The sequence below is a fragment of the Athene cunicularia genome, assembly GCF_003259725.1.
Source record: "Athene cunicularia isolate RWA chromosome 6 unlocalized genomic scaffold, athCun1 chr6_part2, whole genome shotgun sequence".
NCBI classification, from domain to species: Eukaryota; Metazoa; Chordata; class Aves; order Strigiformes; family Strigidae; genus Athene; species Athene cunicularia.
Window position 1 is genome coordinate 3,300,948 of NW_020799106.1, and position 13,033 is coordinate 3,313,980.

The 13,033-nt window shown below is 43.1% G+C and overlaps 1 protein-coding gene across 7 annotated transcripts in view; it reads right to left on the reverse strand.

The window, feature by feature from the left end:
* Positions 1 to 12,775, reverse strand: part of FAM13C (family with sequence similarity 13 member C) — a 52,261-nt gene extending 39,486 nt beyond the window's left edge. For 6 of the 7 annotated variants that reach the window (XM_026852063.1, XM_026852060.1, XM_026852062.1 and 3 more), the window contains exons 1-4: positions 12,607 to 12,775; positions 7,737 to 7,793; positions 5,787 to 5,985; positions 684 to 805 (exon numbers count right to left, since the gene is read on the reverse strand). In XM_026852063.1, coding sequence (XP_026707864.1) covers positions 684 to 805; positions 5,787 to 5,985; positions 7,737 to 7,793; positions 12,607 to 12,668 — 440 coding nt within the window. In that variant the 5' untranslated portion in view covers positions 12,669 to 12,775. The remainder of the gene's footprint in view (positions 1 to 683; positions 806 to 5,786; positions 5,986 to 7,736; positions 7,794 to 12,606) is intronic. The other variant, XM_026852059.1, reaches the window with a different exon arrangement.
* Positions 12,776 to 13,033: the final 258 nt, after the last annotated feature.

Here is a 13,033-nt window from a genome sequence, read left to right on the forward strand (position 1 = left end):
GATGGCTGTGAAGAACTTCATCTTATTTACACAGTCCAAGCCGGCCAGTAAAAGTGCATTCTTATCCTTAGGACACACCTTTGCTGGTAGATTGGGCCAGCTGGATGAGTTGAAACCTCATTTTTATCCTTTTGCAGAGCCATGAAGGATCAGAGGAGGAACTGTGACTTCCAACAGTTACCAGAGCTGAGTTATCTGCCATCAGGACTCAGGTAATGCCTGACCTGAACACCCTGTGCCCTACACAGCATTGGAACAAGCACAGTTGCCACAGCATCCAGGGTCTAAGCCATACCTAAACGCACACCCATGCTAAAACCAGGTGTGCAGGTTCACATTCCCATTTCTCAGTGAGAATATGGCTCTGAGAAACAGTGAGGCACGTCAGCACCAGAGGAGAGAGAAGTGCCAAGATATTTTTGAAACTTGGCACAGAGGAATTGAAGTTCCTGATCTGAGGATGTTCTTCCTGCTTGAAAAGTAAGGGGTTTAAAGAAAGATGAAATTTGCATTCTTATCTTCATCCCTTTCAAATTCTCCAAATAGTTCCAGCCACATAAATACAGAACACAACTGCCAATGAGAGCCAGGAGCCTGAATATTTTACACAAAAGGCAGCAAATGAATTAGCCTTTCCCACAGTTAATCAGAACTGAAATGCGCTGTCTCATCCCAAGGCTTACCTCGGTTGAAATCTCACAACTGCTTCCTGGCATCTTAAAGCCGTGTTCTGTGCACAGTCATTAGCTGAGGATCCAGCCTTCCCCTGACACTCCGAGAGGCCTGGCAATGCACTTTCCAGCTCCTGCCCAAAGAAAAAGAAGAAAAAAAAAAAAAAAAAGAAAATAAAAAGAAAGTTGATTGCCCTGTCAGTACCAATCAGGCTTAACGGAATATTTTGCTTTAAGAAAACAAGAGCTCCACGAGATGGGATGCTGATTGTGGTTTGTTATTTTTTAGTAATAATCTGGAAACATCTGGAAAACACAGACTAGAAAAGGTTCTAAACAAAGTAGTACCTTTTTTCACTGTAAAATTTTTTGGAGACCAAAGCAGACTGTAACCCATTTTCTGTGTATTAGTGAGATAATAGATGTCGGCATCTGAGCTGAACATACACAGAGTTCAGTATTTTTTTGGCTACGTATACATTCACATTTCATTTGAAATTATTTACTCACAAGTCAGTAATATTTTATTACTTGGGCATTATCAGAAAAATTTTGCCTGACAAAAGCAAATGCAGTTCGCTTAAATAAGCTTCGTAAGGTTTAACCACTTTCCTTTTTCCTCTTGCTCTTTCCCTTCCCTAGCATATGCACAGCTTTATGAATAGAGTATTACTGCAGGAGGAGTAAAGAGCAGTGTGGAAAAAAACGGTCACATCATCCAACCTGCCACACAAAATAAAAAAGCCAATTTAGTCCAACAAATCGAGGGAGAAGGAATTAGAAAAGTATGTGTTTCACTCCAAGCTTTTGAAAGCCAGTTGTAGGGCTGTGGCAAGATGTGTTCAGCACATCTTCATTTCCTTACCTATAAAATGGGTTATAATATTTCCCTTCCATTTCAAAGGGGTAACTTAATGAAGTTCTTTGAAAATGTAATCATCAAAGCGGGACTCTTTCTTACTTCTTTATTAGCCTTTATCATCCGATATTTTATTCTAATAGTTTACAAAATTAAAATACAATGTGCTTTGTAGAACAATAGTGTTCACTTCCACTGGTAAAGCAATGAGTCTGATTTTGCTCCAGTTTCAAAGCTTAGTTGAGAGCCTGAAAGTCGGAAGTTTGGATAGAACTGTTTGGATGGGAACTTGGAGGGCTGAGGTCATTCTACACCTACAAAAACAGTGGCTGCCTTTGAACTCCAGAAAGTGCCTTGCATCCTTCGTATGCTTTATCCAACACCCAGACACTTCCTTCTCTCTTCAGATGCAAGCACCATGGAAATATTGTACCAGCGTTGAGGCCCACAGCCCTGGTAGAGCTCGTGGTGCTGTGTCGATGTAGAAGATAGCCAGGACTGAGTCCTGAGCAGAAAAGCCTCCTACCCCTCCTGGAATTGCCAGTCCGTACAGGAAAAGAAGCAAGAACATTTATCGGACAGTGAGTTGAACAGATTTAATCCACGATGTGACGTACGGCTTAAACATAAACAGAGTGCACCTAAAAACTGAACCCGCAGACTGCCCGACACGTTCATGTATTTCTGTAGCTAACGTGTTAACATCAAATCTGGCTTTTTTCTGACGCCTGTGCATTTAAAACCACTATTTTAATGTAAATTTACATTAAATCCGTGCAATTTTCCCACTTACTTTATACTCAAAATACAAAATTTCACACCGCAGTTTTCAGCATTCCCCACCTCTAGGGCGTTGATTCTCAAGCCACCGTTTCATTTTTAGAGTCATTCACCTTGATTATATGACTTTAAGCTTTTACTGTCTCTACCTATTAGGTAGCATGTTTAGTGTCACTTTATTTCTCAGTAACAATAAGGAATTTGAGGATGACTCGTTTAATAATCGATATTCTATGTGCTTCGAAGGTGAGTGACAGGAGAAAGGATTAGCAAGGAAAGCAGACTTTCCATTCCTCACCATCTGTTCTCACACTGACACCCCTGAGCATCTTCTGAGCATATGCTTCCTCACCTCTTGAAGTCAAATAAATCCCAATTAATTTGTTTTTCTGTAGGGTAACATTGCAGGATTAGTAAATGATCTCCTGAAACCACAGGAAAGATGAAACCAAGGAACCGGAGTACAGCAGTGTGATCACATTCCGGCAGCCTGCCGCCACCTTTGCTCCACTTGAACACCGTGGTCTGTTCCCTCTCAGTGACCGTTCTGCAGTGGAACCCCCCTGGATTCACACTAGTAGAAACACACACAGAATTGGTTCCCATCCAAACACACTTTAAAGCTTCCAACACATGAAACAAACTTAATTATCTCCCAGCAGCGTATTCTGATTTTAAAGGGACAATTTTCTGAGAAAGCAACTCACAGGCTTATAACACACAGGAGCGAGTAGCAAACATTCCCTTGGCCTATCAAAGCAACACCTTTGAAAGAGATAACCAGCACTGCGGTATTGTCACCGTTTCTTTCTGATGCTGCATAGAAGTCAGGTAGGGGAAGTGAGAAGACTTGGAAAAGCACTCTGTCCATAAACTCAGGAAAACAAGGAAAACCAGTTTAATCACCATGTGCAGTGCATCGTGCTTTTCTTTTGTAAATGCGTGTGCTCAGATATTGCTGTTTGTCAGCTCAGCACCAGCTGCTTGTAAGTACGTTGTTTATCTCACAGAGTGGCTTGGTGCCAAGGAGTTCCCCAAAAGGAAGGTAAATGCAGTTGCACAGTGTTTTGAAGCATCAGCCTGGTCCACTTTTCCACTTTATATACATATAAAAAACAGCTACTAGAAACAGCACAGCAGCACTTTGCTTTCAGCTTCAAAATGGAGAGAAGCAATTGTTCACCAGTTCACAACCAGGACTGCTAACCCAGACAGCTGCAACAGGCCTTGAGAGGTCAGAACCCACCAAGGATCCCAGTGAGAACCCCCACCCGGAACCAAACCCTCCGCAGAGCTCTGCTGCAAGCAGAGCCTTGTTTTTCATAGGCACCATTAGCAAAGGCAGCAGCCAGATGCTTGCTTCCCTAAGAATAAAAAGCCCTTGAGGCAGCTGAAGATGCAGCAAGGCAAGCACTAGTGGCCAAGGACCGTGCACATCCTTACTCATGAGAACAAAAGCTGCGAGAAATGAAGGGCTTGGTAGGTGCTTTATCCCAAACAGCTTCCTTCTGCAAACCGTTCCAAGAGGCAAACGCTTTCCTCTACAGCAAGCGCCACGGAACTCAGTGTAGATATAAGATATTCATTAAAAAGTCTTTCTCAGCACTAGGATACAATTCCATCTATGAATGAGTGGAGTTTCTGTTACGGGGGAATGTTTGCTTTGTGTTTATGCTGTATATTACTCTTTATTACACCTAAAGCTCCACACTAGCCCTCATCCCTCAAGTGTTCCCATCAAATCAAAGGTGAGATAAAACGGTGCCTACACATCTTAGCTCTTCCAGTATGCCAGAGATGGGAGCAATGGGTAGTGGGGGGGGCTCAGGACCACTTTCGTCTTTCCTAATTCAAGCCCTTGAGTCATGTGAAAATTATCCGCCTGACACTGCTTTTCCTTCCAGAGGCTGCATATCTAAGCTGCACTGGCATCTTATGGCAGTCTAATTATATGCTCAGAAAATTTCCCATGAACATATATCAACATTTTCAGTTAACTACTTCAGGCCACGTAAAATCCCCCAGAGCAGCAAATGTGTGCCGCGTTAGCTCTCACTGGGTGAGAGGGGCAGGCACGGCACGCACGGGGAGCGGGCAGACCGGAGACTTGGATGTAGCTGAAAAGGCAACTGTGAGACAGATCTTGCCCTGTTTAGGACTTCATGTCTCCTTTTCCTGATACACTCCCCTGTGTATCAGGACTTACCCTTTTCCTGATACATCTCCACTTATTTTTCATAGGGAAATATTTCCTCTTATTTTTCTTATCTGCTGATAAATATGCACACCTCATCTCCCTGCAGCCTAAATAATATTACCTAGTAACACGATACAGTTGCAGAAAATCAGCAGTTATTAATTCATCTCAGGGATGAACTCCAGAAAAACATTCAAAAAGATTAGGGCAAAAGTTGACATGGATATTCTGAAAGAGACTGTGCTAATGCCATTGGGATGCCGTATGCTTTTTCTTCTGGGATTCAAAATTATATTCCCCACTTAGAAGGTAAGACATGGCATCCAAGGTGATGAATTTCCATTCTAAACTTGAAAACATGAAGCAAAATAATTCCTGCTCTGTGATGGGTTCAATGCACTTCAGAAAGTGCTCTGCAAGTTTCTATCCACAAACAGGAAGGGAGGAGAGACAGAATACAGACAAACACATTATACATCAGAAAAAAAGATGTAAATACAGACATATTTATGTATTTACAGATGTCAGGCCGTGTGCCTACTGCAGGCTGACAATCTACCAACGTTAACATCAACTGTTCTTGGTTATGAGAATATTTCTAGCTGAGGGGACCGGCACCAGAGCTCCACCCCTTGCACTGCACATGAGGCTTGGCTTGGGAAGCACCAGGGGAGAGCAGAGGTACCTCCACAGACACCAACGGAAGCTTCGTCATTTCTAATTTTCTTTGATAGCCTTTAGAAAAGTTACAGTTCTGCTCCCCTCAGCTCAACCCGGGAAGCCTGTGGGCAAGAGCACTGGTACCAGAATCTGCACTGGAGTAGATTTATTATTTAAAGATGAGAAAAGAAAGAGAAAGTGAGATAAAAAGAAAGTATGAAATCTCTCCATTGGCAGCCAAAATACCAGTGCAAGATATCCTCAGTCAAATAAACAAAACAGAAAAGGTCCAATCAAGTACTGCAGCTACCAAGATTTTTACATTTGGTGCAAGGAGTCACGGGAAATTTGAAGAGATATATTTGCACATCTTCAGCTATGCACTCCACTTGCTTCTGGCAGCAATTGCAACACACCCCTCCCTGCAATTCCCTGTCTGAAAGAAATTGTCTGTTGTTCCAGAAGGGTTCCAGGACTCCTGGTCCCTGAACACCGGGTCAGATTTTTGTGGTCTCTCCTCACATTGTGGATCACCAGGGAGTCCCACTTTGCATTCCAAAAGGTGTGTTCGCTCAGACACTGTGCCGTAAACATACCCTCAGTGAATTTAGTTCTTTACCTGATTTTCCTCATGGCTCTTTCCATTCTCTAGCTTTGCAATGGGCTTAGGTTTTCTTAGCTTCAAGTTGCCCATTTCAGGCTTCAGAGCGTGGTCGATCACCGCCTGCTGCTTGTGCTGCTGAGCGGCTTGCAAAGGCAGCTGCCTTTCCTCTACGACAGCGGCGTTGTCCGGATAATTTTCTTTGTTATCGTCATCTCTGTAAGAAAATAAAATTGAAATGCATCAGGCAGGACTGCAGACACCTGTCAAAACATTATGAAGGAAGAACAGCAACAAGTTCTTAGCTATTCGTGGCATTTTAATTTTACCAAGTTGAGTAGTCTACACATCAACCCCTGCATATGTTAGTGCCGTGAGTCTGAGAGGCTGCTGCTTATTGTCAAATCACACGCGAAACTACTCCATATTATTACACATTCAACCGTGGAGCCATTTAAATAAGACTGGTTTTAGAGGCAGTCTTTTGCTTCAGCCCTATAGTTCATATTCCCCAAATAAAATCTGAAAGTTTTTCACGCAGAAGACCTTTCCCCATTGAATGATTCACCCTGGGTTATAATCTCACCAAAACTTTGTCACACAGAATAATGCCTCCCTATAGACACAATTCCCTTCCGACAGTCTCTGGTTTTGAGGGCTTTTGGACCAAGTGAGGGAGGTAGGCATACAGCGTAGGGTTTGAACAGTCCGAGGTGCGTTTGGGTGGAAGGGACAAGTAGCACGTGCTCCCAGTTTGGAGAAAAGCTCATCCTGTATAACAGTGGTTTAAACAGAAACTTGCTCATGGACGCTCAGGTAAGAACTGAATCCGTGACAGATATTTTCAATCTCCACCTAGCCTACAGAGTGCAACCCGTCCTAAGCAGACCTTGATAGTCTTATCCACACCCAGTCAATCCAACCTCGGACTGGGCTAATGCCTTCCACTGGGAGGGTCTCCCTGGCACCATTAAGAAAGTTGCCCCAGTGCAGGCTGCCTGCTTAGTTGGCAGGATAAGCAGATCAGCATTACTGCTCCGAAATCCCTGGCTGTTGCTTACTTTGCAGGCGACATTTCAGATGTTATCTTCAGCTGGCAAAATCCTAATGGTTAGCCGAGAGACGACCACTCTCCTGATGTGAAACTTCCACAACTGAGGGTGTCAAGAACTATTGAATTAAATCCCCCTGAGATTTTTTTTTTTTTTTTTTTTTTTTTTTTTTTTTTTAGAAAGTATAAATTCCTAACTCAACATTTTCTCCTAAGGATCCTGAGCTGCCAAACTCACTTTCCATCTGTGGCCCACCAGTATCCAGATGGATGCTCGCAGGGTGCCCATGGAGCTAAACACCTCTGCTGCCCATGCCATCCACAAGTGTGTGCCAAGGCAGCCATAGCTACAGCGTAGGGTGATTCACATCTTACGGGCATCTCATCAACGTGCAGAAGTGTTGCTAATTTTAAGGCAACATCCAATTTAAAAATCTTTCTGAAAGGTTAAGTTGCATCATCTAGCAATCAACGTATACTAACACAGCCATGAGAGACACATGCCTCAAGAACACTTCGGTGAAATTACGATTTGAAGGATTCTTTTTCCACAGCCACTCATCAGTGAGCATATCCTTGCACAGTTGCAAAACTCCTCTTACTACCACTTTGTACCAGCTGCCGTAGTGTAAAATTCAATGTGTTAGCATCAGACCTGCATCTAAATGAAAGTAACACGATGTGAAGAACACAGCCCATATTTACTCATATAATAACAAGAGTACTTAATACTGTTCACACAAAAATACACAAGACAAACATGTATTTCCTATAAATACGAATATCCTTAGCATGTAATACCCCAGAAATTCTGCATTCCCTTGAGAATAAAGGCTTCTTTCTAAGGGTTTCACAGAAGCACTCTGACAGCTTTATTTGTTGCCAATGCATTTCAGACAAAATTTGCAGCGGAATACCTGGGGCTGGAACTGTCTGCTTGATCTTCATGCACAGAGTCTGAATCCCCTTCACACCTTGAAAACGGATACAGAAAAATTGCTGATTTTTCTGCCAGCTGCAGAAATTTAGCTTTTAGTAATACGACAGTGCAGCTCGAAGTATAAACACATTTCTCCTTCTCGCACCTCACTTGGGGCCATTTAATGCCACAGCTGCTCCATGGTGGGCCAGATCTCAGAGGAAGAAGAACTTGAGATGTTAAGTGCAGAGATTGGGTCTATCATTTTCAGTCGGAGGGAAATAATGATGACAAAGAATTCCGATATTATAATAAAAATTACAGGCAAAATTACAAGAAATTCTGTATTTTGATTGCTTATAGTATACTTCACATTTTAAACAAGAATTAGAAACAATTAGCTAAGGGTGTTTTTCTCCTAGACTCACAAAAAATATTGACTATAGTAGAGCAGTCGTTCTTTCTACAGCAGGAAAAAGAATCCCCAAATAAGTTCTAAAGTGATCATTAGTCCTAAAAGGTAAACTAGCAGGATCTTTTAAGATGCCTAAAGAAAACATAACCAATCGCATCCCCTTAAGTTACAAACCACAGAATTGTCATAACGCTGCCTAAGCAAAAGAGAAGCCTGGATAAATATGCTAACACCCCAGTGTTGAACACTATATCATGCAGCACGGCTGGACTTTGTGGAATGATATAACTGCAAAGCCTATGAGCCGTCTTTCTTCAAATAAACATACAGATATATGCATCCACTCCTAACAAATATGCAAACATCCTGTCTAGGTATTATTCCTGGGGAAAAGTCGGGGCCCTCTCCTCACCCGCTGTCCATACTCACAGGGCACAGACACTGAGCAGGCCTGGATCAGCTGAAGTTTGCCGGCAGAGGAATCTCTTCATTATGAGGGAAGCAGCCTGTACTTCTGCTGACTTGTTAAATTTTCAGAAGAATTGCCCCTCTTAGGACAGAGCACACTAAGTGATGAATTCATAGCTCCGCACTGCACTTGGATGGCAAGGTTTGTAATACATCCCTCTTTCCCACCAGTCTCCTGCTAGTATCTTTATCAAAAGCCAGACTGCAGCAGAAAATATTTAAAGGGACACTCAAGTGTTTACACTTCCTGAATACATCAGCATATGAATAAAAGCATTTGCTGCGTGCAACTGGAACTATGACTACAGATGCAGGGCTCCCCTAGTCGCACAGCATTCCTGCCACTGATGCAGTTCTTCCCACACAGATAGAAGACAGGGGTTGATGTACAAAATGGATAAATTCACTGCACAAATCTAGTTGCCCTTGCCTCTGGATGCCGGTCACACCTTGCCCTCTGGTCTGTCACTAATCACCTCACCAAGGTGTCTGACACCAGCAAGGTGTGAGGATGGGACATGCTGGGGGTGTGAAGGAGGAAGCCCAGCACAAAAGAAACCTGGAACGTAGATGAAAAACATGAAGGAAAATTTCAGGGGGGGAAAAACAGCAAGGAAATACACTGTGAGGAGGCTGTGCCAAGGTCAGAGCTGGATGGACAGAGCTCCCAGCACAGACACGAGAGCAGGGTAAGATGCCACCAGGCATGCTGTGCACCATGGGTCAAGCCACAGTCAACAAAGGCCAGGGACCATCTGAAGGGACAAATTCTCCCTCCTGCGTGTGCCACAGGAAGAGGGGAGAGGAGGAAGCAGCTCTGCTACCAGCTTCACTCGGGCCTTCCTCTCCCCAGTTGCCACACCTGGCAACCTTCAGTCCTGAAAGACCATTTTGGTAACTGGGAGCACTCTGGAGGTATGGCGGATGACTGAGCACAGGTCCATCAGCCAAGTCTATGTGTGCATACTCCTTAAGTTGAGGAAGTGTCCCGGCAGCTGCTGTGCCTGAGCTGGCTGTAATACGGTCATCTTGAGCAGCAGAGATCCTAACTTAGCACCCAGCAACTGATAAAAGTCACAAAACCAGACAGAACTTAAAAACAACGTAAGTGAGCATGACAAAATGAGTTTGGATAGCGGGATCGCAGTAGGTAGGAAAGATAAGCAATAATGAATCAAAGAAGACTATGTCCATCATGTAATAAAAAGGTTGTGATGAAGTTCAGAAGCAACACACTCTCATAGAAACATTTCTCTTTGTAAGAACAAATATCAATGAAGAAAGCTCACTCACACGAGAGGGTGCTTGAGGCTAAGACCATAGCAGGACTTCTAAGAAGATCAATTCATGATATAATTCAAATATCCATCATTAAAGCACAGAGTGTTTTTACCTCGGCTTCTTTAAGAAATGCAGCTCGTGCCACCTGTCTGCACATGTCAACGCACACACTCTTCTCCTCTCACCAGTAACTTGTAAATCTTGTTGTCCGACTTTAGCTACGTGTAACAGAGGGATATCCAAGAGTTCCGCAAGTTTTGTGATAGCTGGTGGCCACACAGTAGAGTTCCCACCAACCCAAAAGCTGCAGCAGCACCTCACTTGTTCCTAAAACATCAGAGAATGGGCCAGAACAGCTTCAAGTCATAAGTTAATATGGGTTGAAGCTTACATTGGGCAGAAAGAATGTCTTTTGACAAAACCCAGTGATGTGAATCCTTTTCTTTCAGTGCCCAATCTAACTACTGACTGATGGATATGTCTCTCGGAAGGAAGTACAGCCCTCACTGAACTTACGGCATGGGCCACAGTCAGGTCAGAGTACTGCCCCGTTTATTTTTCTTCCAAGGATCTCTGGTTTAATGGCATTAGCTTTTTAAACTTTCTTCCATTTTCCCCTTTCCAGAGGAGCCATTTCAGTACAACGTGCAAACTGCTCCTTTTTGCTGACTTGACCTTTAAGATGTTCACGTGACTAACTTCTAAACCAGGCTGCACGCATGGCTTGCTGAAAGCTTAGCAGCCCCAGGCACTTGCCTCGTCTGGAGAAATTTCCTGAAATTATTGTATCACTGATTTTGTATCATTCCGGAAACCCTGGTTTTGCCTTTGCCGCAAATAAAGACAGAAATTGTCAGATGAGGACGTCTAAAGTTGCATGGCAAGCTCTCTCTTTATCCTGCTAAATAAAAGTAACCTATTTTCAGATATGGCCAGCACAAACTACTAGTGCTGAAATCAGTAAGAATTGTGTATCCTCAGCAGTTCTCAAAAAAGGCTTTGCGGGGGGGGAGAGGCTCCAAACAGGATTTAGGGAAGTCAGCTCCAGAAACCAAGGTTGTTCATTTGGACAATGCTTTTCAGATGTCATTGTTCGCTGGCTTTGTTTTGTCCAAGCATGTTTCTACTTCTATGTTTGGAAAGGTAAGGTTAAAACTTAAAGCCCCTGAAACAGAACAGGTAAAACGAGGGAGATTCACCCTTCAGGCAATGCCCCAGCTCCGCCAAGCCGCTGCCCCTCAGCTGGGCACAGCCCAGCCCCGCCTGCCCCCCTGTCCCCATCCCCAGGGCAGCGCCGGCACCACGCCGGCACCCTTGTGCCATCCTGGCCTTTGTCTTACGGGTCACATGAAGCACCACAGAGAAAATCAGGTCCCAAGAAACCTTAAGGGTAAGGCAGGCACAGGGGCTGCTCCAGGGGAATCTCTACTGGAAACTATGGATGTATTTGGGGACAGAGAAAAGAGAAGGAGAAAACAATATGAAAAATGTACTATCTCATCTGGTTATTCTTCTGTGAAGGGGGAGCATCCCAGAATCTTACAGACCGCAATTTCTCAACTAATAGGGACGCAGGAAAGCAATTAAAAAAAAAATAATTAATGATTCTTATTACTTTCTATTAAATCTTGCCATATCTGCCACAATCACACAAAAAGCATGACTAAGATCAAATATTAAATAAAAATGAAATAAAGCGAGGCAATGTAAGCAAATAAAACAAAGCAATATAAGAGAGGGAAATTGTTTGGATCCCCATGAAATCTTACTTTTCCTGCAGTGACTCTGACAACACTCACGGATGGCTCAGACAACTGCAGCTTGGCCTGTCCCCACAACCCTTGGGCAAACAGCCCACCGTCCAGCTAGGGCTTTTTTTTAATTATGAGCATATTAGCAGTGTAAAACTCACCTAACACACAAACAAATCTATAAGTAATTTCCTTCCTGAGAAGCTGCTTGGCACGTTACTGCTGAAGAATCTTCCCTAGAAGCTTTTGAAACAATCAAAATAATAGAGAGCACCAACATTTCAGTGATTTAGACTGAAATAAAGCAAAGACCATTTCAACTGTAAGAGTTCCTACAGCCTTCGCCTTTCTAACTTTCTGATGTTCTCCCTGATGCTGTTCTGCTGTCTCTGTGAAACAACAGCAAAAGTCAACATATATATCCTTACGATCATGATATATATGAAAGGCCTTCTAATGAGTTTATGGGATTGATTCCAAAGAAATGATGTATTTGGTACTTGGCTTGTCTAAATAATGTATCGTTATTTTTTCCAAAATATTTGCAAATTTTTTTTTTTTTTTTTTGTCCTAATAATACTTGCAGGAAGTACAGACCATGTGTTCTTAGAAAACAGACGTACTCCTGTTGGTCAAGATCATCAGTACCCGAAATGAGCAATATTTTCCCAGGAGATTTATCCTACACTGAAAATCATGTATTTAAACACGTGTGATGTGCATCAAGCATATATTCTCGAGAAAGGTAAATTCTAAATGGTCAGAGAACATGTAAAGGCAGCTGTTTCATGCAATCCTTCCCATACAGTCAGTAATAGATTACAGAAAAGTGAATCAAAATATATGACAGAGAGCTTGGGACTGCACACATACTATTTACAGTTATTTGCTACGGTAACTGAACTCATCGTTCTTATTTAAAAAATAAGGACATCTGTAAAGTGTTCACTTACTCTGCTAAAGCTGTCGTGCCGAAGGGATTATCCTGAATGCTGAAACAGAAACAAGAAAACATCAGCTAAGTCACAGCAAGGCAGGCAGGCTCCCTGTATCCTTCTCGGTCGTAGGAACACATGCACAAACATGGCATTGCGACGCAAGTCTCTGTGTGTCAGCTCCACACGCACGACCGTACCTTCGGCTGCTCTGCACATGCTCATAATCGAGGAACCGCAGGGATTAGTGCTACAACACACAAAGCCCATACAGCAGCGCTTTGAATTAATACAGGGACGCAGGTAGCCTGTGAGGCTCAGGAAGGGATCGTCATTCTTTGATAACTCTAACAGTGCTGCTAATAAAGCCTTGGGTTTACAAACAAGCGTTGGGCATTCTGTCCTTTAAAAGTTTGCTCTACGTAACCGGCTCCTCAAACACGGT